Here is a 27,375-nt window from a genome sequence, read left to right as displayed (position 1 = left end):
TACGTAGCGAGATTTGCATAAACTTGCAGATGGTTAACTGTCCTCTGGCTACATGTGACCCAATGGGGTAAATAATTTAAAGGCAAAACCGGGTTGTTTGAGATCAGTGTGTGTGTGATGTTTGTGATATTATGTGTAGTGATGAGTGTGTAATATCCTTGTCATCAGAGTGTAATATCAGTATGATATCAATGTGTATAATATTGGTGTGATAGTGATCACTGTGTGAATAGGGCCATATACAGGTTTGCTCACGTATGGCCGTCCGAACACCTAAGGGGGAAAAAGGGGCGGGTGCTGATGTCATGTGACATCAGCCACCCACCCCTGGTAGGCATCGGCCCGCCTCCGTTCCCATGGGAATGCCCAGCGTGTTCATGGGCGTTCCCTCCCCTGCCCGTGTGGAAGCGCGGCGAGGTGTTCGCACAGCGGCTCTGCACATGCCTAGATTTACCCAGACGTATGCTCAGACCCGTCACTGGCCCAAATTCCGGCCATACCGAGTGACCCTGAGTCAGGCCCATAGAGTATGATCCGGACATCCGGGTGCAGGAAGTCTGTATCCGAGGAAGCTGACCATTGATCAGTTACAATGGAGGCGACATGATCCTTCTTGAAGAACGGTGACGGGTGCCTCCAACACTCCACCCCAAAACTCAATCATACTGCGGCTGACGGGGCTGCGAGCAATATCAAGGACCCATTCTACACATACGCCGAATGGATCTCGTTCCTGAGCAGAAACCCCAAACCATCATACGAACCAGGGCGTACATGGCAGCGTCACACATTGGTGTATCAAGAGTGAGAAGAATGACTTCCTGCTATTTCTTCCTAGCGTGTGTTCCCCGGGGTGGTGGTGGTGGTGATGATGGAGGAGAACCGGTGGAAATATGCAGACCAACTACCTAACCGCTTCTGGAATTGGGTCCAAACAAGGTATATGGTTGTTAGGTCGACACTTTTAAGGTCAACGTGCATTGAGTCGAGCCCAGAAGGTCAACAGACCTTAGGTCGACACATGAAAAAGGTCAAAAGGTTGACACAAACATTAGATCGACATTGGGAATGTCGACATGGGATTTTTTTTTTTTTTTTGTGCCGGCGGTATTTCAATGCCCTACTACCCTACACTAGGGCGTGGTGGGAGAATAGAATAGTGTGCCAAGCGTAGCGAGCCATGCGTGGGGACACGGTGCACTTTTCTTGTGTCCATTCAGGGCAAAAAAGGAAAAAAAATTCGGTACTCTTTACTTAGAAGGGCGCCCACGATTTTGATCGTGGGCATCGTTAGTAAAAAATCTCGGGCATTGAATGCACTAAAAAATCGGGTGCGATCAACCGACGAGATGCCCGAGATTTCCCATAGGGAACAATGTTAAATGTCTCAATTGACCCAATTTTCCTGTTCAATGCCTCAATTGACCCGATTTTTCCATAGGAAACAATGTTAAATGGGCCACAGAGGCCAAATAGGCACCCTGAAGTGTATAATGGCCACCCGAATTGTTAACGCCACCCCACGATCAACGTCAACCCGATGCGTGGCGAGCGCAGCGAACCCGCGAGGGGCGGCGGTACGCGTCCTACGACCTTTTCATACCCCCACTATCCACGTCGGCGTGGAGTTGAGAATAGAAAGTGTGGCGAGCGCAGCGAGCCACCGAGCCCGAAGCGTGGCGAGCGCACGCGGACAGCTGTGAAGCCCGCGAGGGGACGCAGATACCTGTGAAGGTATCCGCTTCCCCTCGCGGGGCTCGCTGCGCTCGCCTCGTCTGTCGCATCGCACCTGATTTTTTAGTGCATTCAATGCCCGAGATGGCCGAGATGGGCGCCCTTCTAAGTAAAGAGTACCAAAAATTCATGTCCACCTTTTGACTGTTGACCTAATGCTTGTGTCGAACCTTTGACCCTGTCGACCATAGCCATATCAACCTTTTTACATCTGTGGACCTGTGGTCGACCCAATACAATCCTTGAAAGGAGGAGAAAATTCGAGAACCTCTCCAAAAGAATCCAAATGCAAGCAAAGGGCCTGATTCAGAGTTGATAGCGAGAGCAAAATCATTCTCAAATGGGCAAAACCATGCTGCACTGCAGGTGGGGCAGATGTAACATGTGCAAAGAGCGCCCATTTGAGAAAGATTTTGCATTTGCAATCAACTCTGAATCGGGCCCAATGCCCTTTCTGGCACAGGTTCTCCCAATTGAATAGGGAGTATCTTATTGAAGATTCCTGTTGGGTTCTGGGTACAGATGTCTGAGCGGTGAGGAGCCTTATAAGCGATAGGGTCTAATATAACATCCATCGGCTTGTACATCTGGGGAGATACTGGTCAGGGGACCAAAACATAGGAGACCAGGAACTAAAACCAACTTAAGTGGTTGGCGGAGATCCAGAGCTTGGGCGTGGGGTCTAACCCACCAATGGTCGTTTCAAGGGGATTTGGACTTTTTGGCACCCGACGGGCAGGTCTCTCCGCCCCCCCTCCCCGCCTGGATCACTTGGAGTTAAAGTGCGTACACACGTACAGATTTTTTGTCTGATCTATCTGTAAACAGACAGTGATCAGTCAGACAAATTGTTTCATCGTTCTGATATAACAAATTTATCAAAGCATATATTTTTTTCCGGTTTTTCCAGCATTGGGAGTGGAAATTTTTGATTGTCAGTTGCTCCCATACATTTCCAGGTTTTTGTCCCCACCAGATAGATCAGACAGAAAATCTGTACGTGTGTACGCACCTTGTGAACTGGAATTACTAGCAGAGATGACAGACTGGACGAGTCCCGGTAACCTTTTACCAATGACTATTAGAATTGAACCAACGGTATCGGTCTGGAACTAACGTTGTGGCAGAATCGTCTGGGACCGTCTGAAACTCAGGAGCGCAGGGACAAGGCTCACATGCTGAGGGGGGTGGTTTACTACATAGACAGTGGGAAATTTACTAAGATGAGTTTTATATCACATGGGATGTTGCCATGGGCAACCAATCAGTATCTACTTATTTATTTATCACTTTCCAGAAGACCATAGATAGAATCTGATTGGTTGCCCACAGCAACATCCCATGTGTAGTAGAACTCCCATCTTTAGTAAATTCCCCCCCACAGTGTCTAGATCAGCATGCCTTGTTATAGTTTTGCTATGTGTCCATGCTACAATTGTTGCAGGGCATGCTGGGATGTGTAGTTCAACAACAGCTGGAGGGCCGAAGGTTTCCCAATCCTTGGTCTAGATTAGAATCTTAGACATTCAGTAGGTCAACATGCAAATAGGTTACATGAGAAAGGTTGACGTAGAAAAGTGAAAAGGTCGACATGAGTTGTGTACAGTTTTTGGTGTCAATGTCGACAACTGTCAACATGGACCTGCAATTAGTGTAACGCCTGTCCTCGCATGGCTCTCTGCACTCGGCACACTATTATATTCTCCCTCTATGCCGACATGGATGGTGCAGTAAGAACAAGCCGGTTTAGAAAAAATAATCATGAAAAACCATGTCGTTTATTACATGTCGACGTATTGCATGTCCATCTTTTGGGGGTAGACCTATTGACTGTCTGTCTAGACTCTGTAGGTCTATGAAGCGGAACCAAACCATATATAACCTTACACGTATGAGCGATTCATAGAACAATACATTTATATGGTGTTTAGACATACACGAGTCACATACATGAAGCAAGTGCAAGGGACAGGGCTATAGTGTACTAAAGGAGCATCATAACAGAAAGCGAAGGCAATTTTTGCAGGGACACTGCTCTGTTTCAAACTCGCTGGATATGGAGAGAGTGAGCTGTGAAGACAGAGACTGGAGGGAGGAGCAGATAGGGACTGGGGGGTGGGGTGGAGAATTTGTGGGCTAATAACTGTCACAGCTCAAAGGGAAAGTACAATGCAGAAGCCGCCATTTGGGGGGCGTTTAAAATATTGCCTAGTGCGTATGCTATAAATGGCAAACAATGCACGCTCTCCAGTGGGTTGTTAATGATCCCCCCCATCCGCCGGTCTGTTGTCATCTGTGCATATGCTCAGCGGGGAAACCCGGTGACATCACTGACCGATATTGTTAATGATATCATTCAGTGTGTACGAGCTATATCGTTCACCCAGGAGCTCAAGGGAAAACGTTGACAACATCGCCAAGTGTGTGCGCGCCGTCAGAGTCATTTTGCAGTAATAAGAAAAAGCCGCAAAGAGAAGCTGGATCCACTGTGATATCGCCTAATGTAAAATGGGGCCAATGCACACACATAAATATACTTTCACTCCCTCAGCGACCGGCATTGAAGACCATATCACCAGGAAAATGGCCGCTGCAGCAAAGATGTCCACTAGGAGCAAGGCACAGGTGCCATATTCCCAGAGACCTGGGCAGGCGCAGTAGGTTCTGGCAGAAAGCTAGATTCTCCCTCCGCAACCAGGGGGCCAAATCAGGTCTCCTGCTGTATGGGGCCGATTCAGACCCATTTGTACGGGTACAAATTCAGCCCCGTTTTCGAAGGTGGGGGGGGGGGTTGTGCTGAAGCGTTCGCAGGGGCAGGAGAGGGAAGGGACTGGACTTTCCCCTGGGAATGCAGGTGTGGCCTTGCCTGCTAGGGGTGGGTGGCTGATGTCACATGACGTCAGCGCCTGCCCAGTTTTCGGCGATCATCGTTGGAAATAAACGTTAGTTTAGACTGACTTTTATTTCCGAAGGCGAGAAAAAACATTTAATGGTCGGCGACCATGTAATCATTCCTCTCCACTTTGGCTGCATGGAGGGAATGTATTCTCCTTCACATCCCCTTGCAATGCTGCTAAACACGCGTGTATGAGCGCTCGGGGACTGCCACACCTCAAGACTCCATTTCACCGGGTTTTAAACTGCCACAGAACCTGTGTAATTAATATTAGGGATGGCCATCGACCATCGATGATTGGAAATCATGGCTGATGTCGAATACTTTTGCCATCGATGGGGGAGAACCAGATGGTTTCCCTCCATCGATGGAATAGCAAAACGATGTTTTGCTTTTTTTAGGTTTTTCAAAGTGCCGGGACACGGAGCATAGCTCCGCCCTCAACACCCGTGAAGTCCCGCCCCTGCGTTTTGATTGGCCCACAGGCCAATCAATCAAACACAATGGATGACCATCGATATGTAAAAATAACGATGGTCATCCATTGCATAGTTAAGCACTATCGATGGCCAGTTGCAGAATTGCCATCGATGGCAACGGCAACGATGGCCATCCCTAATTAATATGTGTCCCGGATTAAAGGGATGAGTTGGTCACCCTAGCTCAGGGACTCGCCAGTCATACTGCCCATGTGCATGTAATGCTGCTATACACACGTGTATGGGCGCTCAGGGACTCGCCAGTCATACTGCCCATGTGCATGTAATGAAGGTCATGAACTCCTCCCCCCCGCCCAGAATAAGGAACAAGTAAGTGGTGGACACTGTCAGAAAGCTTACTGACAACCCAAAAAAATGTCAGTCAGGGTGCTGCAACCTGGGCTACCTGTCTGGCAGGCACCGCCGCCAACACTGAGTGGCAGGACGGCCCCGCCCCTCTCTTGCGCGTCCACGCACTCCTGCTCAGGCTGTGCGGGAGCGCGCGGTGACGTCACTCATAGCAACAGCTCGGGAGCTGCCCGCCGCGCGTCCTAGTGACCGGCGCGCCCCCGCCGCAGCAGCCGCACTGTGTCACCTCTGAGCAGCCCGGGCCCCGGGAGACAGCGGGTGAGAAAGCGGGTGTATGTGTGCATGTGGGAGGGGTAATTACTTGCAGTTAGATATATATGCATGACGTATTATAATGTCTCTTCAGCACCTAGACCAGGGCTAAGCAACCTGTAGCTTCCCAGCTGCTGGAGAGTGGAGAACTACACGTGCCAGCATGCCTTGCTACTGTTTCAGCATATTCCCTTTTAGTAAATCTGTGCCAGGGCATGCTGAGGGGTGTAGTTCCACAGCAAATGAGGTGCCACAGGTTGCCTGCCCCTGACCTAGAGGATGAATCAGCCACATGATGTAGTCTCTGGGACTGTCAGAGTCCCTCCATATAATAATGCAGCTTGGATATGAGCAGAGCTTGCAATCTAATCGTGTATGGTGCCTAGGACATGGGGTGTGCGTGCTGTGTTATTAGAACCTTTGCAGTATATTTACCCATTGTTCAATTTTACAAGAAAAAAAATATATCTTATTAACATACAAAAACATTTGCTGCGCTTGTGGTTTTGTTTTTTTGGGGGGTATGCGGGGGTTTAAAGACTCATGCAGTATTAAAAAAAGGGAGTTTTTCCCTTAATTGGAAGAGAATAAAAAGCAGCATAGAAATATTATTATTATGATTATTATTATTTATACAGACCAATCAGGCAGCGGGTTCTCCATACACACTGCCCGATCCATTGGAACTGACATAAAAACTGCCATTGGCTCCCAGTGGTCGTCGTATCGCCCACCCACACAGCACGATGCACCAATATATGTCTAGATATATCGGGCATCAGCTGTGTAGCAGAGCTGACGCGATATATCTGTCAACTACGCCGTTCATAGATATATCGATCGTATATGTGTGTACGCACCTTTACAGTTGAAGACAATATAGGAGAAGTACCGGGTGTTTTAAACTTAGCAACATCAGCAAACGACACTGAAAGGGTTCCGGATGACTGTCCGACGAAGGTCAGTGTACCTATGACAGTATGTACCTATGACAATATCCCAACTGTTCAACTGTTCCCAACCGGCAGGGGCTATTCTCCATCATGGAGGTCCACTAGAGAGAGAGAATAGAACACAATGGTCTTTTTTGCATTCAACCTCAACCCGAGGGATTAGATGACGCCTAAGGTAGTATGGAGTAGGAGATGGTTTGGAAGGGAAGAGGGCCCTGCTCGTGACAGCTTACATTCTACAGGGGGAGGGGCAGACAGACAGGGCTGACACAGATTGGGTAGACTGAGCATAATTAGATGGTTAGGATGAGAGATGGCTGGGTTTGGTTAGGAAGTGGGTCTTAAGAGCCCCTTGAAGTTGTGTCGGAAGGTGGAGAGTCTGATAGGGCGAGGGAGAGAGTTCCAGAGAAAAGGAGCAGCACATGCAAAATCTTGGAGGCGGGAATGGGAGGAAGTAACCAGTTGGCAGGAGGTGGCGTGCATTAGCGGAAAGAAGAGGATGGGTGGGAGTGTAAAGAGAGATTAGGTCAGATATGTACAATAGGTGGGAGAGGAATTTGGTGATGGCCTTGTACTCGATTATAGGAAGCTTGAATTGTATTCTGAAGGTTAAGGGGAGGTAGATGTAGTAAGTTTGGGAGGAAGAGGAGCCAGGCAGCAGCATTGAGGATAGATTGGAGGGGTAGAGAGGTGTTTGTCAGGGAGGCCAGATAGGAAGAGGCTACAGTCTGGAGATGACCACAGAGTGAATAAGGGTCTTGGTAGCATCCTGGGTGAGAAAGGGTCTGATCCTGAATGAAAATGGATTTCCTGGATGAAAATGCCAGAGCTGTGAGAGTTGAAGGAGGGAAGGGGGGGGGGGTCAGGGATTACTCCAAGGCAGTGGGGTTGGAGGAGATAGTAGTGCCATTGGAATGCAGTCAGCATCCCAGCATTCAGTATGCCGACGCCAGCATCCCAACTGCCTTCAGAAGACTGAAAGGATCAGGGGCAGGGTTGGGTCAGGCTGGGTATGAAGGGGGGGTTATGGTTAGGCACTAGTGGGTTGGGCTGCAGTATTGACGGTCATTGTAAAGACCATATGGTCAACAGGACTGATAGGTCAACAGATACAAAAAAAAAAAAATCAACAGATTCAAAAATTTGGATTGACACAGTTCGACACACACATGGTCAACACTTTTTTTTTACATGTTTTCCCAGCATTTGCTACATTTACTGTCCAAGTGGACTATGACTGGTAATAATAACCCGTGCTGAGCGCAGCGAGCCCACAAGGGCCCCCTGTCGGAACACCGGCAGTCGGGATTCCGATGTCGCCCGGCATACTACACCCCATGCAAGGGTATACGTTTGTGCTGATGGTGGTCACGTGATAAAACAAACAAGCTTTCACCCAAACATTTGTCAACCAGTGTCATGTCGACTTTTTGACCCTGTTGACCTTTGTTCCTGTCGACCTTAACCACTGTAGCCCTTTCATCTGTCTACATTTTGTACCTTTTGTACCTACTGTGATTTGGTCCAATTTGACCCTTTTCCGACCGATTGCGCCGATAAATCGGACCAAATCACATGTGTTTGGCATACCATCCGACCCGATGTGCGGTCCCATATGCATCGGGCCGGACCCCAGAGATTGAAAGGCCTGCACATAACATCTACCCGAGCCATCAGCGGCACATCGCGGGTGACGCATTGGGTCCGATTCTGTACAATGGTTTCTATACAGTCCACAGTTGTTGTTTTTTGTATATATATATATATATGCTGTTATGTGGTGGGAGGGGGGGGGTCTTCACAATGGCAAGTTCATCCCAGATGCTGCCTGTTATGGAGTTTTGTGCCCCCTGAAAGTGTGTGTATATATATATATATATATACACACACACACATATACACACGCACATTCATACACTATATATTTCGTTTTTTTAAGGGGTCACAATCTCCATAGCCGGCAGCAACTGGGATGAACTTACAATTGTGAAGACACCCCCTCATAACAGAATTCCCTGTGTCAGAATGTGATTTTCGGCTCATCATGTGTGGCATAGGGGGTTATTCTCGTTCACTCTTTCTGACAAATTCCTTCTTAGATGGACAAAACCATGTGCACTGCAGGTGGGGCAGATGTTACTTGTGCAGAGAGAATTAGATTTGGGCGGGGTTTTACTTCAAAGGGAGATCTATATTGCAGTGTAAAAATAAAGCAGTCAGTATTTACCCTGCACAGAAACAAAACAACTCACCCAAATCTAATTCTCTCTGTACAAGTAACATCTGCCTCCCTGCAGTGCACATGGTTTTGTCCATCTAAGAAGGATTTTGTCAGAAAGAGTAAACTAGAATAAGGCCCATAATGTGTAAGGGACATATTGCATTTGGAGAGGTATAATTTACACGGGGGGTGATGCCGGTAGATCCCGGGTTACAAAAGTCCGGCCACCCCTGTGTTTGACAAACACAGGTTACCAACTGATAACAAAAGAATGAACAACAATGACTTTCTCCATGCAATGGTAACATAGGGAGAAATATTCAATGAAACCCCGTGTATGCAGACCCGTAGGAACATAGGGCCTTATTCTGGTAAACACGCAAAGCTGCGTAATTAACACCGCCCGCACAAACGGCCACCCCACACGCCGAATATCTCCACACACATGGAAATGGATGTTTTGCATAAGCATCCATTCACAGCCTGCGCGCGGGGAGGAAATAATCCGATGGTCACCGATCATCGAATGATTTCTACAGCGCACGCAGATGTAAGACACCTCTCTGGTGTCTTACATCTACTAGCGCCCTGTGCGGGAAGCGGGCAACTGATATCCTCTGACCAGCGCTGGGCGTCCCTATGGGTGCGACGCATCCGGCGAATAATCAGTTAGCTGTGACCACTCGTACCAAGCGGCTGCCTATGCACAGAAATAATTTGCGCATGCGCAGTCGCCAAACATCGCTCGCCGTTGTGAATTCGCAGCGGTGAGTAGGGACCAGAATAACCTCCGTAGTATCATGCTAGATCCCCACCTGAACGATGTCACTCGTAATCTGACTGGCTCGGCAATCTACATGTGGTTTGTAGTGTACTCAGTCTCTAGTGATTATTGTTCCGATCCTAACGATCACCCATCCTAAAGCTCCTAAATGTCCTGTTATTAAATGAACTTTGGGTAAAATGTCAGATGGATTCAAATATGCACAATTTCTGCACGTTGTTTTGGAGAATGCCAAAGCCAATCATCAGTGACGTAGCTATGTTTTGGGCGCCCCCCGCCATTAGGGGGGGGGGGGCGCCCCCCCCCGCCAAGCACCCCTACCCCCCCCCCCGCCACCCATGCAAACCCCCCCTCAATCCCCCATAGCCTTACCTATCGCGCTGGTCCCGGCGGCTCCGTTCTTCTGCTGAGGACCACCAGAAAATGGCCGCCCCCATACAGCAGACAGTTTTAGAGAACAGTGTGCTATATGGGGGCGGCCATTTTGTGGTGGTCCTCAGCAGAAGAACGGAGCCGCCGGGACCAGCGAGATAGGTAAGTCTGCGGGGGATTGGGGGGGGGGGGGGGTTTAACTATAGCACCGCAGCTCCCGGCGCCCCCACATGCACGGCGCCCCCCCGCGGTGGCGGGGGCTGCGGTGCTATAGTTACGCCGCTGCCAATCATCCGATCCAAATGCTTCTAGAACAATAATCGGCCCCTTAGGACACACTCTCGAGAGTATCGGTCAGAGCAGATGGATTATTGTGTAGTGTGTACCTAGTTTTAGATGGAATACATATGGGAGGCCGGCGGTCACCTTTTTCTGTTACGAAAGTCGACATATTTCAGGTGTTGACCAAAGCCACGTCGACATTCAGTGGTCAAACCAATGCATGTTGACCATTGGTGTGTCTACCCAACAACCGTATACCCCCTTTTAGACATCACCACAATGAAGCAGTGGCGTGGAGCCGTCTTGTGTCACTTTATTGTCCCTGCTTATTAACCCTTTCTCCATCAGGTCTGGAAAATGTTGGACTTTTTACAAGAAGCCGACAGAAATGGCTTCCCCACTCTCTCCAAGCTCTCCGAGGACGGTGAGTAAAGTCAGGGCATGTGTGTAACATTGCTGTTTATTCATGCTCACAGATACTGTTAATAAAATCAACGTTAGAGCAGGAGAAGTGCCTGTGACAGGCAGCGGTGCGTTCACCTCCCATTATACTAATTACACACTGTAATTGAGACCGGCCGTGCTGATGAAATGGGGACGGGGTCAGTGGCCCGGCTGACGCTTCTTGTAGGATTAATGACACAAAGGCATGTATTCAATGCTTTTTGCGAGTCAGGCTCACTGTTCGCTCCTGCATGTCACCGTGACCTCGCTGAAGCACTCACCACTTTTAATCATCTCCTCCTTTCTGTCTGTCTCCTTATTCAACGCTTCTGCAGCTCACCATCCCTTTTTGCGAACTCTGCATAATTATGCGAGGGGAAAAGGGTGAGCTGTAGCAGGAGAGATCAGGTTTCTCCTGCTCTCCACATGAGGTGTGCAGACTTGACTTGTGTTTGAGCAGGGTGTTCGGGGGATCTGTGGATCTTGGCTTCTGAAAAGGTTTAAGGTTAGTGTTTTGTGCAGTGTTTTTATTACAACACATGGCTGTGTGACAATCAAAGGGAAAACTAATAGGAAAGAAAACATTTACCGGAAGGGGATGCGGTCATTTGGTCTACTGCATTATGGTCGACAGTCATTAGGTCGAATCCATTAGGTCGACATGCTAAAAGGTCGACATGACTCTAGGTCGACATGGGAAAAGGTCGACATGATGCTAGTTCGAAAGGTCATTAGTTCGACAGGTCATTAGTTCGACAAGGTCATTAGTTCGACATTGTCTATGTCGACATTCACAAGGTCGACATGGAGTTTTTCACTGTTTTTTGAGCCAACATGTGCCGACAGGCGGTATTTCATGCCCTACCATCCACTAGGGCGTGGTGGGAGAATAAAATAGTGTGCCGAGCGTAGCGAGGCACCGTGCCCGACGCATAGCGAGCGCAGCGAGGGGATGCAGTGCACTTTAAACTGTGTCCATGTCGACTGTGTTGACATTCAGGTAAAAAAACAGTGAAAAACCCCATGTCGACCTTGTGAATGTCGACATAGACAATGTCGAACTAATGACCTTGTCGAACTAATGACCTGTCGAACTAATGACCTTTCGACCTAGAATCATGTCGACCTTTTCCCATGTCGACCTAGAATCATGTCGACCTTTTAGCATGTCGACCTAATGGATTCGACCTAATGACTTTCGACCATAATGCAATAGACCAAATGATCCCAACCCTACCGGAAGACGGTAATTCTCCAAATGTATAATACTAGGAATAAACCGGTGTAGAAGATTCTGGTCTGGCAGTCCCGTTAGCGGAGGTAGCAGTAGCCCCCAAGCCACCGCGGGGTCTGCAGAGCTACTGTTATGCCACTGGTAGGAAAGCAGGGGAGTTGTCAGCATGGTACCAGGGGCAGGCAAGGAGGCCTGAAGGCAGGAAATGAGCATGGCAGGGATGGTCATGACATGAGGCAGCAGCTAAGGAGAGCGGCCTTGGTTCTAGATTATGCAGGAGGGTACACTATGAGGAACAGGTGTGTTTTCCATGAACGTTTGAAGCTTTCTAAGGTCAGGGAGCGCCTAATAAACCAAGGGAGCTCAATCTAGAGATGGGGAGCTGCGTGGGCAAAACCTTGGATACACCAATGGGATGCAGTGAGCAGGGTAAAAGAGAGGCGACTGTCATTGGCTGATCAGAGAGGGCGGGAGGGAGTGCGTAGGAGGTTGGTGATGAAGCCAGGATATGTATCAGCCCAACATTGGTGCCGACGGGTCCAGGCATGTGGAAAGTGCATATCCGCTTGTTGATGCCGGGTCCGACGGGAGGTAGACACGTGACATGTTGTATTCTGCTTGCAGGCCCACCGGGGTTGCCGCTAGTGACCTCCTGGAGCACACATATGACCGGTACACACTAGAAGATGACCCGCATCGTCTAGCGTGTACCCTGCTTTACCCCTGTGGCAAGGTCATGCAATGTACCCCTCTTTGGCAGCACACCCCGTTCTGTTGGTGGCAGGCTACCGCTACCTGCAGCAGGCTGCTGTATAATGCACATGTGTGACCTCCGCCTGTGCACTGCAGTCTCCACTGGGGGCAGGGACTGATGTGGATGTTCAAATATTCTCTGCACAGCGCTGCGGAATATGTATGCGCTATATAAGTAACTGGTAATAAATAAATACCGTACATTTAACGCCATCTATAAATGTCACTACCAGCGGTAGTAGAATACTGAATAGAAGACACCCTTTTAGGGTGTTTGGCTAGTTGTCAAATGGTGCCACGGGGAACACTTATGTGAATGAGTCTGCAAAGCAATATATACAATCCGCGTTATTGCAGATCTGTCCTCCACAGTAATGAAGTGCAGGGGGTCCCACCTATAATAGCCCCTTATGTGACCCTCCTCCCAATTACAGGTAAATATAATATGACAGTTTTGGCAGCGGCTGAATGTAATTGAGGTGTACCCCACAGTTATTGCTCACCCCGGAATCCTGTATAGTGTTCCGCACCAGGCAATGCAATAAGTGTTAAGGTGCCCACACACTAGAACGATTTTTGGGCCGATTGGCCGATTTTTTCTAAATCGGCCGATATATCGGCCGATATTTACCGATAATCGGTCAAAAATCGGTGGAAAATCGGCCGATGCTCGCTCCCGTGGATCTTTTGCTAAATCTTCTGATCTTACGTGCTGCACAAAAGATCAGAAGATTTAACAAAAGATCCATAGGAACGCACACAGGATCTTAAGAAAAATCTTTGGTAAAGATGTGCGCTTGCCTGAAATCTTTTGTCCAGATCGGACAAAAGATTTGAAGGCTAATTTATGCGCACATCTTAAGATCGCAGATCTTTCTAGTGTGTGGGCACCTTTAGGAAAGCTGCCGGCTCACTTCACGGGGAGAACACTTGTATTGTCCTGTGGATTATACTGTATCATGTTACCTGGTAATAACGCTACTGTATATTTGTAAAAGATTCAGTGGAGAGAAATGTAATACCCTGTTATTGAGTCCATTAGCGCCCATTGTTGGGCACACATGTATTGTTCTCAGAAGTACCTGCACAATGGGCCTGTACCGCGTATGTTGTAGGCACTTTCCACTCTCTGCTCCCTGTGTACTGCAAGGGCTCAGCACCAATATCACTATTTAGAGGTAGGCACAAGGGATGGGACTTAAGGCCCCCATACAAGCAATACCCCTTTGAGCTGCCCGGGTGTCAGGATCGCATGCCATATATTGCATGCCATATTTCGCATGCGGACCTTTTGCATCTGATATATCACATGCAACCTCAGCCAAGCCTGCCCAGCTGCAGAAGCGATCCAAGAGATTGCTTGCACAGCCAGTGTGACTGGCAGGCTCGCCGCAATCACAGGAAAAGCCCAAATTGCAAATTGCCCAAATTGCAGGTAGTATATTGAGACCTTTAGAGTTATGCTGGGGGGGGGAGTAGTGCTAGGCTTTGGGGGGGGGGGGGGGGGAGGGTTAGGCACGTAGAAATAGAACTGCTTGGACTTGCCGCAGATCTTAATCACCCTCTGACCTAAGCATGCCCAACAGTGATCCGATCAATGGTCATTGCGGTTGTTACCAGGCCAGCCACAGTACGCTGTTGTGCCAGTCGAGTTACTCGATACGGGCTTCCGAGTGCCAGTGTGCGTGAGGCCAGTGAGCTTACTGAAGGCTGTGAGAACAGGAGGAAAGAGGGACCTGCTCCAAGGAGCTTACAATCGAGAGGGAAGGCTATTGAGCAATGAAGTGGAAGAAATGAATCATCTGTTGTTGCTGTATAATAAATGACGGTACTTGTTTCCTAGCACGGCACCACTGATTCATATTGTATGACATTGGGTCGGAAAAATCGGTTGCATCGCATGCGACCAAATCACATGTAATGCGACCGATTCAAAGTGTGGCGAGCGGACGCGCATTACTTCACATGTATTCCGCGTCCCCTCGAGGGGCACGCTGCGCTCGCCACGCTTCGGTCTCGGTGGCTCGCTGGGCTCGCCACACTATATAAAGTCAACTCCACACCAACGTGGATAGTGGGGGTATGAAAAGGTCGGAGGACGCGTACCGCCGCCCCTCGCAGGCTCGATGCGCTCCCCACGCTTCGGGTTGACGTTCATCGTGGCGTTGTGTTAACAATGGGGGGCCATTTGACATAATAATTAACCATCATTTTGGGTCTGGGGGGTCATTTAACATTGGGTACAATGTAAAAATCGGGTCGGTCGCGTCGCATCGCATGCGACCGATTTTTAAATTGTACAGGAACGTCTTTAAAGCCCGAAAATCGGGTTGGTCGGGTCTGATCGGGTCCCATCGCATACCTTAAGTTATGGTATGCGATGGGACCCGACGGGCGCCGTGTTAGGAAACAAGTACCTAAATGAATTCTGAAAGGGTCCAGTATCCAGGAATATTACATTTCTCAGTTTTCTGACAAATTCCACTCTCTGTATTTTAGATGTCTGTACAATATGGGCCAGTGTGTCTGAGTTCATTGAGCATCAAATGTCTCTGCAAAAGGTAACGTATATATTATTACAATGTCTATCTACAGTCTAGGCAGCCATTTTGTGTCTCATTGATCCCCGTGTCAGGAATGGGCCAGAAAATGTCTGCCTCCGCTGAGCAGATAACATAACCTGTTATCATGCATTAAACTACAACCCTAACACTAAAAACACGGGACGATTTGTTGCACATTAGAAGTCTCATGTGTGGAGATGAGAATCAGCTCTGAGAGAAGAGCAGGGATATCTTTCCTGCCACAAAAAAGTTTTGGAGTATAGCAACAGCTACAGGCTAAGTATACTTGAATGACTAAATTCGGCCCCGCCCTCGATGATGGGGGACTGTACATGCTCATAGGCACTAGTGCGCATGTACATTCCCCCGCTTGAGCGCCTTTGGTAATAAGGGAACAGGAAGTGGTAACGTATTGCCATTGGTGAAGGGTCACATGTGCATAAGGGATCAGGAAGTGGTAACGCATTGCTATTGGTGCATATCCCTTGTGTGACCCAGCAGCACCCGGAGCACACAAGCAAGAAGGAGGCGTCGACTTATACCAGACCCCTCCTGCTGCAGTACCGTATTAGTGTATTATTGCTGCTTCCAATTAAGCAGCGGCGATGCACTCTCCGACCACATCCGAATCAGGCCCAAGGAACAGCTCATGGAATTCCGACAATGCTTTGGCGAGTCCGGCTCACTGCTCACTGTTCTGGTCTCGCAGTGACCTCGCCAAAGCACTCGTCACTTTTGTTCTCCTCGTTATTTGTTCAGCCCGCCTTATTCAATGCTTGACCAGGTCGCCGCCCCTCTGAACGAACTTAGCATAATTGGGCGAGTGTAATTGGGAGTGCTGTAGCTGGAGAGAAAGATCCATTTCCTGCAGGAGTGCGCGCTGCTCTCCACGTGAGCTGGGCAGATTTGTGTAGCGTGTTCAGAGGATTTTAGGGCCTTATTCTGATCTGAGCTCAGTACAAATTTGTTCTTAAAATGGGCAAAACCATGTGCACTGCAGGTGGAGCAGATGTAACCTGTGCAAAGATAATTAAATTTGGGTGGGGTGTGTTGAAACTGAAATCTAAATTGCAGTGTAAAAATAATGCAGCCAGTATTTACCCTGCACAGAAACAAAATAACTCACACAAACTCTCTCTGCACATGTTACATCTGCCCCACCTGTAGTGCACATGGTTTTGCCCATTTTCAGAACAAATTTGTACTGAGCTCAGATCAGAATAAGGCCCTTTAGTGAGCAGAGGATTTATTACAGGTTTATAATTGTTTGCGTGTTTTAAGGGCTGTTTGCTTATGCAGTGCCATGTCAGGTGCTGTCTGGGGTGGTCTTGTTTAGCTTCCATGGTTGTAAATAACTAGGAGCATTACAAACTGCTTTCTTATTGGTCACCAGGAAAATAACATAATAAAATCGAAATAAATTAACTGAGGAGTACAGCAATAAGCCATGTGCAATAAATACATTACAGTACATTACAGGATTTTTTTAAACCAAACCACACAAACAAAAATAAAAAAACACAAAGAAAACACTACCCTTCACCTAAAAAAGATGACGAGGAGAAAACGGAGAATGTTGCTTAAACATAAAACCTGCAGCACTCGCTCATTCTGCATTGAATAGACTTTTGGAGAGAGACACTGAAACTCCCATTGAGGAAATCCAGTGAACAACGGGGAGAAGCACACAGCGAACCATGTGACCATCGCTAGTTATTTTTGGAGAACATGTGGAGTTGAATAGAGCGAGGACCAAAACTAGTGAGAGAAGCTCACTTCTCACTGAAAAAACAGCATACTCGCCATTAAAAACAGCGAAAAAGGAGCATTGAATACACCTCAATGAGTTAGTTAATTGGAGAACAGGAAACTGAGCGCTGTCAATCATGTATCCATGATTCAGGTTGGGTGATTGGAGGTTAATGTGGGAAGAGGGCGGATGTGAACTTATTGTGCAGCGTGGAGCAAGGCCAGGGGATGTCATGTGATGTCAGCCGCGTGCCCCATGCTGGCTTCAACCCGCCTGCGTTCGCATGGGGACATCGCACCCTTTTTGTGGGCACGCCCAAGAAATGCTGGGAGTCCCCTTGTGCCAGCCCCCTGTCCGCCCACTGCCCCCCCCCCCCCCCCCCGCTCCCGTAGGAACATCTCGGCGACTGTGATAGTAGCTGAAGGCGGTTGTACAGAGCAGCCCTGCACATATATGCACCATTGGTACCCGGTACAAATACACCGGTGACCGAGTCTTACTGAATTAGGCCCATAGGTTGGACCAACGTGTTCCGTACTGGGCCACAGATGCTGCATGAGATATATATATATTTTTTGTCCCTTTTAAACAATTATCTGTGGTTTTGGTTCTCTCTTAGGGCGTGCAGGTACCCGGGCTGGGAACATTCACTCTGTCCCGGCAAAAGTTAAATGTTGGTAACAACAAATTCACTCTGCTACAACGCCCAGTCTTCCTTCTGTCCGAGAAATGTGCCCAAATTCACGGATTAAAGTGCAACAAAATATTCACAACTGGTGAGTAACGTACCCCCTGCACCATCTGTACACATGAGTATACTAGCAGAGGTGGACAGTGACTGTTCTGGCAGATGTGAGCTTGGTACCAGCAACAGCCATGAGTATGCCAGCCGAGGTGTATACAATACTGGCGCCAGTATTATACCAGCTGTGACCATGATGACTATACCACCAGAGGTAAGAGGCTGATTGTCCAACGGCATAAGGGCCCAGGTACCCTCTGTGATCTATTTACATGCCCCCATGGGCATAGAGTCATAGAGGTGCTGCAGATCATGCTGACGCTCTATAGATGATCATAATATTGACTGCATTTGTTCCCCTCTTCTATTTGCAGGCGATATACCAATTGTCCCTCTGAACTTTATTGCCCTGTCTTTTGCGTGTCCCTATAACAGAGACACCATCGAGGGCTGCGTGAAGGACACCCTCGCTGTCTTCTCACGCTCTGTTGCTACAAAACAAAATGTGGAGTTTAGTTTTAAAGGCATCGGAACCCTCATCATCAGGGACCTGAAAGTAAAGATGAAGTTTTACAAAGAGTTTGTGAATAAAATGGACGGAACGGGGACTGTGCTGCGGTCACTGTCTAATGTAAGTACTTTGTGCAGTTATTCTCCCCAGGGTCTATTAGTCCAGCAGAACCAGGCCTGTGTGATGTCCTGAATGGGGGATGAGTGGGAGGAGTCTCCCCTGCGCATGGGTGGAGGCATCTCCTATGTACACACCCCTTCTGCAGCCGTTGTGAGGTACAAAACATGTTGAGAACTTTATCTTTATGCAGTCTGTTCGCCATGACCGCACGCACCCTGCACTTGCACATGCACAGAAATGCGCAGACGCACAACATGGTCTCCGTGCAAACGAAGGGGAGCTTGTGAACGGATCAGAATAAGGTATATAATGTAATGTCAGTAATTGTCATATTCGGCTTCTGTATAGAGACCGGGAACTGCTGATTCTGTGATGTCGGCTGGAGATGATGCTCCTCTGCGCCCTCGTTCATGTGGTGCGGTCCTATTCCCCAGGTAATGTACACTGAGGGATATTTATTTAGACTATAGGACAGAATATTTTTCGCTCTCCAGTTAGCAATTCCTGCCACAAAAAGTTTTGGAGTGTAGCAACAGCTACAGGCTAAGTATACTTGAGAAGTTGCACTGGAGGGACAGTAGGAGGCGCTGTCTTGTCATTTTTCACTTCTCATTATATAATGTACCATCTTTTTCTAAAAATCCTATCAATCACACGGGCTAGATTCAATTCAATCAGCTGGTAATAGCACAGAGATGGAGGTTCCAGAGCTATTTAATTGGACATGGAGTTAAGCCTGACCACAGGATTTCCACCCGCACCCATTCTGAGCAGGGCCAACTGGGAGGGGACAGTATATCCATTGTATGCAGCTAAGGAAACCAATGTTTATATATCAGGATTGAACTGAAAGCAGCAGACAAAGGAACATCCATGGATACAATTCCAGAGGAGACTAGAGACCTGGAAAGTGGGGAGGAGCCCAAGTTAGGACAACCAATAGAAAATGATCATGAGGCAGAGGAGCCAATCACTGGCAGAACAGGTAATGAGGAAATCCGCAGTTATGAGTGACTGAATAATGCCGGGTCTAATGTGTTTTGTTGTAGGATTTATTTTGTTGCTGTGCAACTTGGTTCATATTTATACATACTTGCCTACTTAAAAATGTCACCTCTCCGGGAGAAGACCGGAGAGGTAACACGTCAGGGGCGGTGGGGGCAAGGCTGACATCACTTGGACACGCCCCCCCATGGCGGAAAACTCTGCGATTCATGTGCAGTGGAGAGGGGGCGGGGCTTAAATGCAGCGGTCGCGTCATTTAAGCCCCGCCCCCTCACCGCGGACCCGCGATTTGCGGGCAATGGGGGGTTATGAACAGAAAGCGGGAGACTTGCCCACCTTCCCGTGGGGGCCGGGAGGCGGATCCGATGTTTGGGAGGCTCCTGGCCATTCCGGGAGGCTAGGCAAGCCTGTCTTTATATCAGAACTAGTAAGTACAGTATTCAATGGGCAGAGGTGGAACTAGTATAAATACTTGCTTTCATACAGGATATAAAAAAAATAAATAAAAACAAATGTATAAATAATTAATGAATAACTCAGTTAATAAATGATATATAGATCCAAACGCCTCCTCTTATAATACAACAGGGGCACTTTGTGTTTATTCTAATACAACAGATATTGCAGTTATTGAATCCATGAATATTAAGATTGCTAATCGACGCAAATTGTGACAATAAGAGTTCACTTTTTTCTCAGGTTTATGAAAAGACAGTCACTAGCTAGGTGATGTGATAAGTGCCCAGAATGGCAATCATACTGATTGGTTGATTGCTGGAGCTATCAACCAATCAGAGTGCTGAGCTATCCACCAATCAGAGTGCTGCTGACAGCCAGTCACTGTGTGGAAGCATGTGCAGAGATGGCGCAGGACTGCAGGAGGGGAATGTTATATTATATTTTGTTGGTTCTGGAAATGCTTGTGTAGGGGCCACAGTGCATTACTTTAGCCAGAGCCCACTATGCTGCTAAGGCGGCTCTGTGTGTCCTGTCTATGTACGGAGGGCGTTTTAACATTTTATTATTTATTTCATTTTGCAGAAAACTCGCCAGCTAAGCGTTTGCTGAACAGACAGTCTATTGTGCCGGCGCGAGTTACCGGGGTCAGTCTGAGTGAGGATCTGGAGAGATTTACTAAACCAAAAACTGCTCCAGAAAGGTGAGAGGGCTCCCAGGGTTGTGTGCTAGCAGACTTGTGCCCATATATCTGACCGAGGGCCTGATTCAAACCTGTCCACAACCTAGCGAACAGGTAAACGCGACACCGCTGAATGCCCGCCACCCCCCTCTGGTGCTCTAATCCACTCTCTAACATGCAAGGGGATGTGTACACTTACACACACCCTCAATTGCGGCCACATGGGTGAAAAATCATCAATGGTTGCTCACCAGCTAATTATTTTTCAATCGTTTTCAATCGTTTGCTAGTTTATTATGGATGCAGATCACAGAATTCTGGGTGTGCGCTGATTATTAATTAGCGTCTATGAGGAAGTCAGTAGGGGGCTTAATTTAGCTAAATCTTTTGACACAGTGCCATGCTCATAAAAGGTTCTTAATGAAACTAGGTAATTTAGGGTTAGGAGATCAATTTAGTAATTGGATTAAAAACTGGTTGCACAATTGGGAGTGGTGGTAAATGGCATACATTCAAGCTGGGGTAAGGTCCAAAGTGGAGTCCCGCAAGGTTCAATATTGGGACCCACCTTGTTTAATATATTCATTAATGATATCGGAAGTGACATAGTGAGTAAAAATGCAATATTTGCAGAAGACACAAAATTGAGTAAGGAAATTAACTCAGGAGAGGATGTGAAAACACTACAAAAGTGACTTATATAAACTGGAAAGGTGGAAAATGCGGTTTAACTTTAAAAAATGGAAAGTAAATTCATTATGGGAACAATAATGAACAAGCTACTTATAGGCTCAATGAAGTTATTATAGGGAGAAGGACTTGGGGGTCATCATAGATGAAAAATTGAGTAATAGTGCACACTGCTCAAGTGCGGCAGCAAAAGCAAACCGAACACTGGCATGCATCAAAAGGGGAATGGATTCAAGGGATGCCAATGTGATAGTGCTACTTTACAAGGCATTGCTGAGACCACACTTGGAATACTGTGTTCAGTTCTGGGCACCGCACCTTAAAAAGGACATACATTAATTGGAACAGGTACAGAGAAGGGCGACTAAGCTACAGTAGTAAAAGGTCTCGAATCACTAGAATACAAAGATAGGTTAACCAAGCTGAATATGTTTTCACTGGAGAAATTAAGGTTGAGAGGTGATATGATTAGTATGCTCAAATACAGGATTGGGAATCCTATGGAACTGGGAGATGATTGGTCACTAACAGGCCTATACTTAGGACACGCGGGCATGTACTGAGGTTCGAAGAAAAGAAATTCCGTACTGAATTAAGAAGAGGATTCTTCACCATTAGAGCAGTAACATTCTGGAACTCATTGCCGGTGGGGTGATTGCAGCAACTACTGTTACTGAATTTAAATCAAAACTGGATGCATTTTTGGCCACCAAGGGAACCCTGTAGAAATGAGTCAGTAGTTACAAGTCAGATAGGTTGAACTCGATGGACTAATGTCTTTTTTTCAACCTTAATTACTATTTTACTGTGTTACTATGTTACTGTGTGACATGAGATGCCTGCGTCTGCAGGGGTACGCCAACCGTGCCCGTCGCCCTTCCTTGGATATGGCCATGGACAGTATTATGAAAGGCCCACCAGGGAATGCGTTGGTAGTGGCCTGAGCTTAAGGGGTGTGTCCAATGGGGGTGTGGTCATTCACCACAGAGAGGACATGCAAAGAACAAGGCCCCTTTATAAAAAATTGGACAGGGGTGTGTCAGAACCACCTACTATGATTCGCTGGGGGAGAAATCTTTGTCCCATAGAAACAAACCAAGCACCCCTGCTCATTCATGATCCTGCTCCACCCCTAGAGGAGGTTGTGTGTTCCTCTGGGCATGACCTATGTGGGCCAGGGGAAGCTCCCTGCAAATGTGTGTGTATGACCTTTTTACGAGGGTTATTTTAAAGTTCAGGCAGTAGGAGCGGGGCACAAGAAGGGCACTAATGCATATTTAAAATGAGTGCAGACTCTTATGCGTTCAGTCTGTAAATGACCCACGTGGGCTTCCCTACTTAATAGTTAACCCACCTCTGCATAACCTGAGTGCTTCAGATTATTAAGTTAGTTTTTCACTTTAAAAGCATATTAGTTCTTCATGTACCTCTGCGGGAAACACAGCACGTGCCCGCGCGCTCTAGTACAAGCGATTTCCTATATGTAATCTAAAGAGGATCATTAATAATTAATACTACACCAACAAAAACACAACAATGACAAATGTTCCCTTAATAGCTTTAAATGTTTCACTGGATTATCCAAGTTTTATTCAAAAGTATCAAGTGTCAGCGAAACAGAGAAGGCAGCCGGGGAATTGAGGATTACTGATACAGGAGGGATGGGTGTCTGTCATAGAATTTCCTCACACTGTGAAACGGAAGCCGAGCCCTGTGTGGTTACATGGTGTTCTCCCAGCCCTGTGTGGTTACATGGTGTGCTCCCAGCCCTGTGTGGTTACATGGTGTTCTCCCAGCCCTGTGTGGTTACATGGTGTTCTCCCAGCCCTGTGTGGTTACAAGGTGTGCTCCCAGCCCTGTGTGGTTACACAGTGTGCTCCCAGCCCTGTGTGGTTACACAGTGTGCTCCCAGCCCTGTGTGGTTACATGGTGTGCTCCCAGCCCTGTGTGGTTACATGGTGTTCTCCCAGCCCTGTGCGGTTACATGGTGTGCTCCCAGCCCTGTGTGGTTACATGGTGTGCTCCCAGCCCTGTGTGGTTACATGGTGTGCTCCCAGCCCTGTGTGGTTACACGGTGTGCTCCCAGCCCTGTGTGGTTACACGGTGTGCTCCCAGCCCTGTGTGGTTACATGGTGTGCTCCCAGCCCTGTGTGGTTACATGGTGTGCTGCCAGCCCTGTGTGGTTACATGGTGTTCTCCCAGCCCTGTGTGGTTACACGGTGTGCTCCCAGCCCTGTGTGGTTACACGGTGTGCTCCCAGCCCTGTGTGGTTACATGGTGTGCTCCCAGCCCTGTGGGGTTACATGGTGTGCTCCCAGCCCTGTGTGGTTACATGGTGTGCTCCCAGCCCTGTGTGGTTACATGGTGTGCTCCCAGCCATGGTGTGCTCCCAGCTCTGGTTGTGCTCCCAGCCCTGTGTTGTTGCATGTAGGCTCCCAGCTCTGTGTGGGTTACATGGTGTGCTCCCAGCTCTGTGTGGGTTACATGGTGTGCTCCCAGCTCTGTGTGGGTTACATGGTGTGCTCCCAGCCCTGTGTGGTTACATGGTGTGCTCCCAGCCATGTGTGGTTACATGGTGTGCTCCCAGCCATGGTGTGCTCCCAGCTCTGGTTGTGCTCCCAGCCCTGTGTTGTTGCATGTAGGCTCCCAGCTCTGTGTGGTTACATGGTGTGCTCCCAGCCCTGTGTGGTTACATGGTGTGCTCCCAGCCCTGTGTGGTTACATGGTGTGCTCCCAGCTCTGTGTGGTTACATGGTGTACTCCCAGCCCTGTGTGGTTACATGGTGTGCTCCCGGCCCTGTGTGGTTACATGGTGTGCTCCCAGCCCTGTGTGGTTACATGGTGTGCTCCCGGCCCTGTGTGGTTACATGGTGTGCTCCTGGCCCTGTGTGGTTACATGGTGTGCTCCCAGCCCTGTGTGGTTACATGGTGTGCTCCCAGCTCTGTGTGGTTACATGGTGTGTTCCCCGCCCTGTGGGGTTACATGGTGTGCTCCCGGCCCTGTGTGGTTACATGGTGTGCTCCCAGCCCTGTGTGGTTACATGGTGTGCTCCCAGCTCTGTGTGGTTACATGGTGTGCTCCCAGCCCTGTGTGGTTACATGGTGTGCTCCCAGCCCTGTGTGGTTACATGGTGTGCTCCCAGCCCTGTGTGGTTACATGGTGTGCTCCCAGCCCTGTGTGGTTACATGGTGTGCTCCCAGCCCTGTGTGGTTACATGGTGTGCTCCCAGCCCTGTGTGGTTACATGGTGTGCTCCCGGCCCTGTGTGGTTACATGGTGTGCTCCTGGCCCTGTGTGGTTACATGGTGTGCTCCCAGCCCTGTGTGGTTACATGGTGTGCTCCCGGCTCTGTGTGGTTACATGGTGTGCTCCCAGCCCTGTGTGGTTACATGGTGTGCTCCCAGCCCTGTGTGGTTACATGGTGTGCTCCCAGCCATGTGTGATTACATGGTGTGCTCCCAGCCATGTGTGGTTACATGGTGTGCTCCCAGCTCTGTGTGGTTACATGGTGTGCTCCCCGCCCCCTGTGTGGTTACATGGTGTGCTCCCAGCCCTGTGTGGTTACATGGTGTGCTCCCAGCTCTGTGTGGTTACATGGTGTGCAGAAGGCACACAGAACTCGCCTACCATACTCCAGAAGCCGTGGGTACCTCAGAACTGGCAGGCCTGGGCACAATGCCTACCTAGGTAATTCTACAACAGCTCTGACATTAATAAATGCCTGCATAGTAATTATTTATATTTATCTGATGAGATGTCAACATCTGGAAGATTACTACTGTGTAATCCACTGAGGAAATCTCTTGATCCTGACCATCCCTGACACTGTGATGTGACTTCACATTTCTGCCATCTGTTTTCAGATCGGGATCATCCCTTTCTCCGATCATCTCAAGAAGTGATACTGAATTCAGCCAAGCGAATGTCTCAGTAAGACCCCCGCCGGCGTGCCTGGATCACTGTCGTGCAGGACAGGTACATACACAGTTGTCTCACTTATACATTATATAGTCATCCTGTAGCATCAGAAGACACTGATAATACTGACAAGATACAAGGCCTCTATTAACCTGTACGTAGGGCAGAGGGGGCATTAACCAATTAGATGTTCCAGGCAAGATTTAGTCTGGTGCCCGCTAGAACCACCGCTAGTTACACCTCTGGCCCAGTACCCCAGTACCCCTCACACACACAGCACCCAACACAGCAACCAGCAGCATGGAGTATAGTAGCAGCCTGCAACACCCATCACCCATCTCCCAAATCAATCCTACCTGTTCAATCAAGAGCATTAGCTTCCCCTACCCTCATATTTGAAATATGCTGGTGCGCTTCCCAAAAACATTGCTGTGTTCTTGGTAATAGAGGGCGCCACCACACAATAGTACCCCCATATAGTAGTGCAACCTAATTCACAATATATCACCTGAGTGTCTAATAATCACGTTACATCACATGATAGTGTCCAGCAATCACATTATATCACACGATAGTGCACAGCAATCACATTATATCACACGATAGTGCCCAGTAATCACGTTATATCACACAATAGTGTCCAGTAATCACGTTATATCACACGATAGTGCCCAGTAATCACATTATATCACACGATAGTGCCCATTAATCACATTATATCACACGATAGTGCCCATTAATCACGTTATATCACACAATAGTGCCCAGTAATCACGTTATATCACACGATAGTGCCCAGTAATCACATTATATCACATAATAGTGCCCAGTAATCACATTATATCACATAATAGTGCCCAGTAATCACATTATATCACATAATAGTGCCCAGTAATCAAGTTATATCACACGATAGTGCCCAGTAATCACATTATATCACACTATAGTGCCCAGTAATCACATTATATCACATGATAGTGCCCAGTAATCACATTATATCACACGATAGTGCCCAGTAATCACATTATATCACATAATAGTGCCCAGTAATCACATTATATCACATAATAGTGCCCAGTAATCAAGTTATATCACACAATAGTGCCCAGTAATCACGTTATATCACACGATAGTGCCCAGTAATCACGTTATATCACACGATAGTGCCCAGTAATCACGTTATATCACATGATAGTGCCCAGTAATCACATTATATCACACTATAGTGCCCAGTAATCACGTTATATCACTCGATAGTGCCCAGTAATCACGTTATATCACACGATAGTGCCCAGTAATCACGTTATATCACACGATAGTGCCCAGTAATCACGTTATATCACATGATAATGCCCAGTAATCACGTTATATCACACGATAGTGCCCAGTAATCACGTTATATCACACGATAGTGCCCAGTAATCACGTTATATCACACGATAGTGCCCAGTAATCACATTATATCACACGATAGTGCCCAGTAATCACGTTATATCACACGATAGTGCCCAGTAATCACATTATATCACATGATAGTGCCCAGTAATCACATTATATCACATGATAGTGCCCAGTAATCACATTATATCACACGATAGTGTCCAGTAATCACATTATATCACACGATAGTGCAGAGTAATCTTGTTATATCACAGGATAGTGCAGAGTAATCACATTATATCACATGATAGTGCCCAGTAATCACATTATATCACATGATAGTGCCCAGTAATCACATTATATCACATGATAGTGCCCAGTCATCACGTTATATCACACGATAGTGCCCAGTAATCACGTTATATCACACGATAGTGCGCAGTAATCACGTTATATCACATGATAGTGCCCAGTAATTACGTTATATCACACGATAGTGCAGAGTAATCACATTATATCACATAATAGTGCCCAGTAATCACATTATATCACATGATAGTGCCCAGTAATCACATTATATCACATGATAGTGCCCAGTAATCACATTATATCACACGATAGTGCCCAGTAATCACATTATATCACACGATAGTGCCCAGTAATCACGTTATATCACACGATAGTGCCCAGTAATCACGTTATATCACATGATAGTGCCCAGTAATCACGTTATATCACACGATAGTGCCCAGTAATCACGTTATATCACATGATAGTGCCCAGT

At 47.7% G+C, this 27,375-nt stretch overlaps 2 protein-coding genes across 12 annotated transcripts in view; one reads left to right on the top strand and one right to left on the bottom strand.

The window, feature by feature from the left end:
- PICALM (phosphatidylinositol binding clathrin assembly protein) overlaps nt 1–27,375 on the bottom strand; it is a 380,825-nt gene that overhangs the window by 132,644 nt on the left and 220,806 nt on the right. The gene's annotated exons all lie outside the window — the stretch shown is intronic.
- The window catches only part of CCDC81 (coiled-coil domain containing 81), a 37,180-nt gene continuing 15,407 nt past the window's right edge, over nt 5,603–27,375 (top strand). The window contains exons 1-9 of one of the 2 annotated variants that reach the window (XM_083170269.1): nt 5,603–5,736; nt 10,691–10,766; nt 15,273–15,334; nt 17,707–17,863; nt 18,204–18,460; nt 18,809–18,894; nt 19,300–19,445; nt 20,507–20,624; nt 25,157–25,268. In XM_083170269.1, coding sequence (XP_083026395.1) covers nt 10,700–10,766; nt 15,273–15,334; nt 17,707–17,863; nt 18,204–18,460; nt 18,809–18,894; nt 19,300–19,445; nt 20,507–20,624; nt 25,157–25,268 — 1,005 coding nt within the window. In that variant the 5' untranslated portion in view covers nt 5,603–5,736; nt 10,691–10,699. The remainder of the gene's footprint in view (nt 5,737–10,690; nt 10,767–15,272; nt 15,335–17,706; nt 17,864–18,203; nt 18,461–18,808; nt 18,895–19,299; nt 19,446–20,506; nt 20,625–25,156; nt 25,269–27,375) is intronic. The other variant, XM_083170270.1, reaches the window with a different exon arrangement.

This window comes from Crinia signifera, chromosome 2, assembly GCF_055691185.1.
Source record: "Crinia signifera chromosome 2, ASM5569118v1, whole genome shotgun sequence".
Classification (NCBI taxonomy): Eukaryota; Metazoa; Chordata; class Amphibia; order Anura; family Myobatrachidae; genus Crinia; species Crinia signifera.
This window is presented reverse-complemented; position numbering and strand designations above follow the sequence as displayed.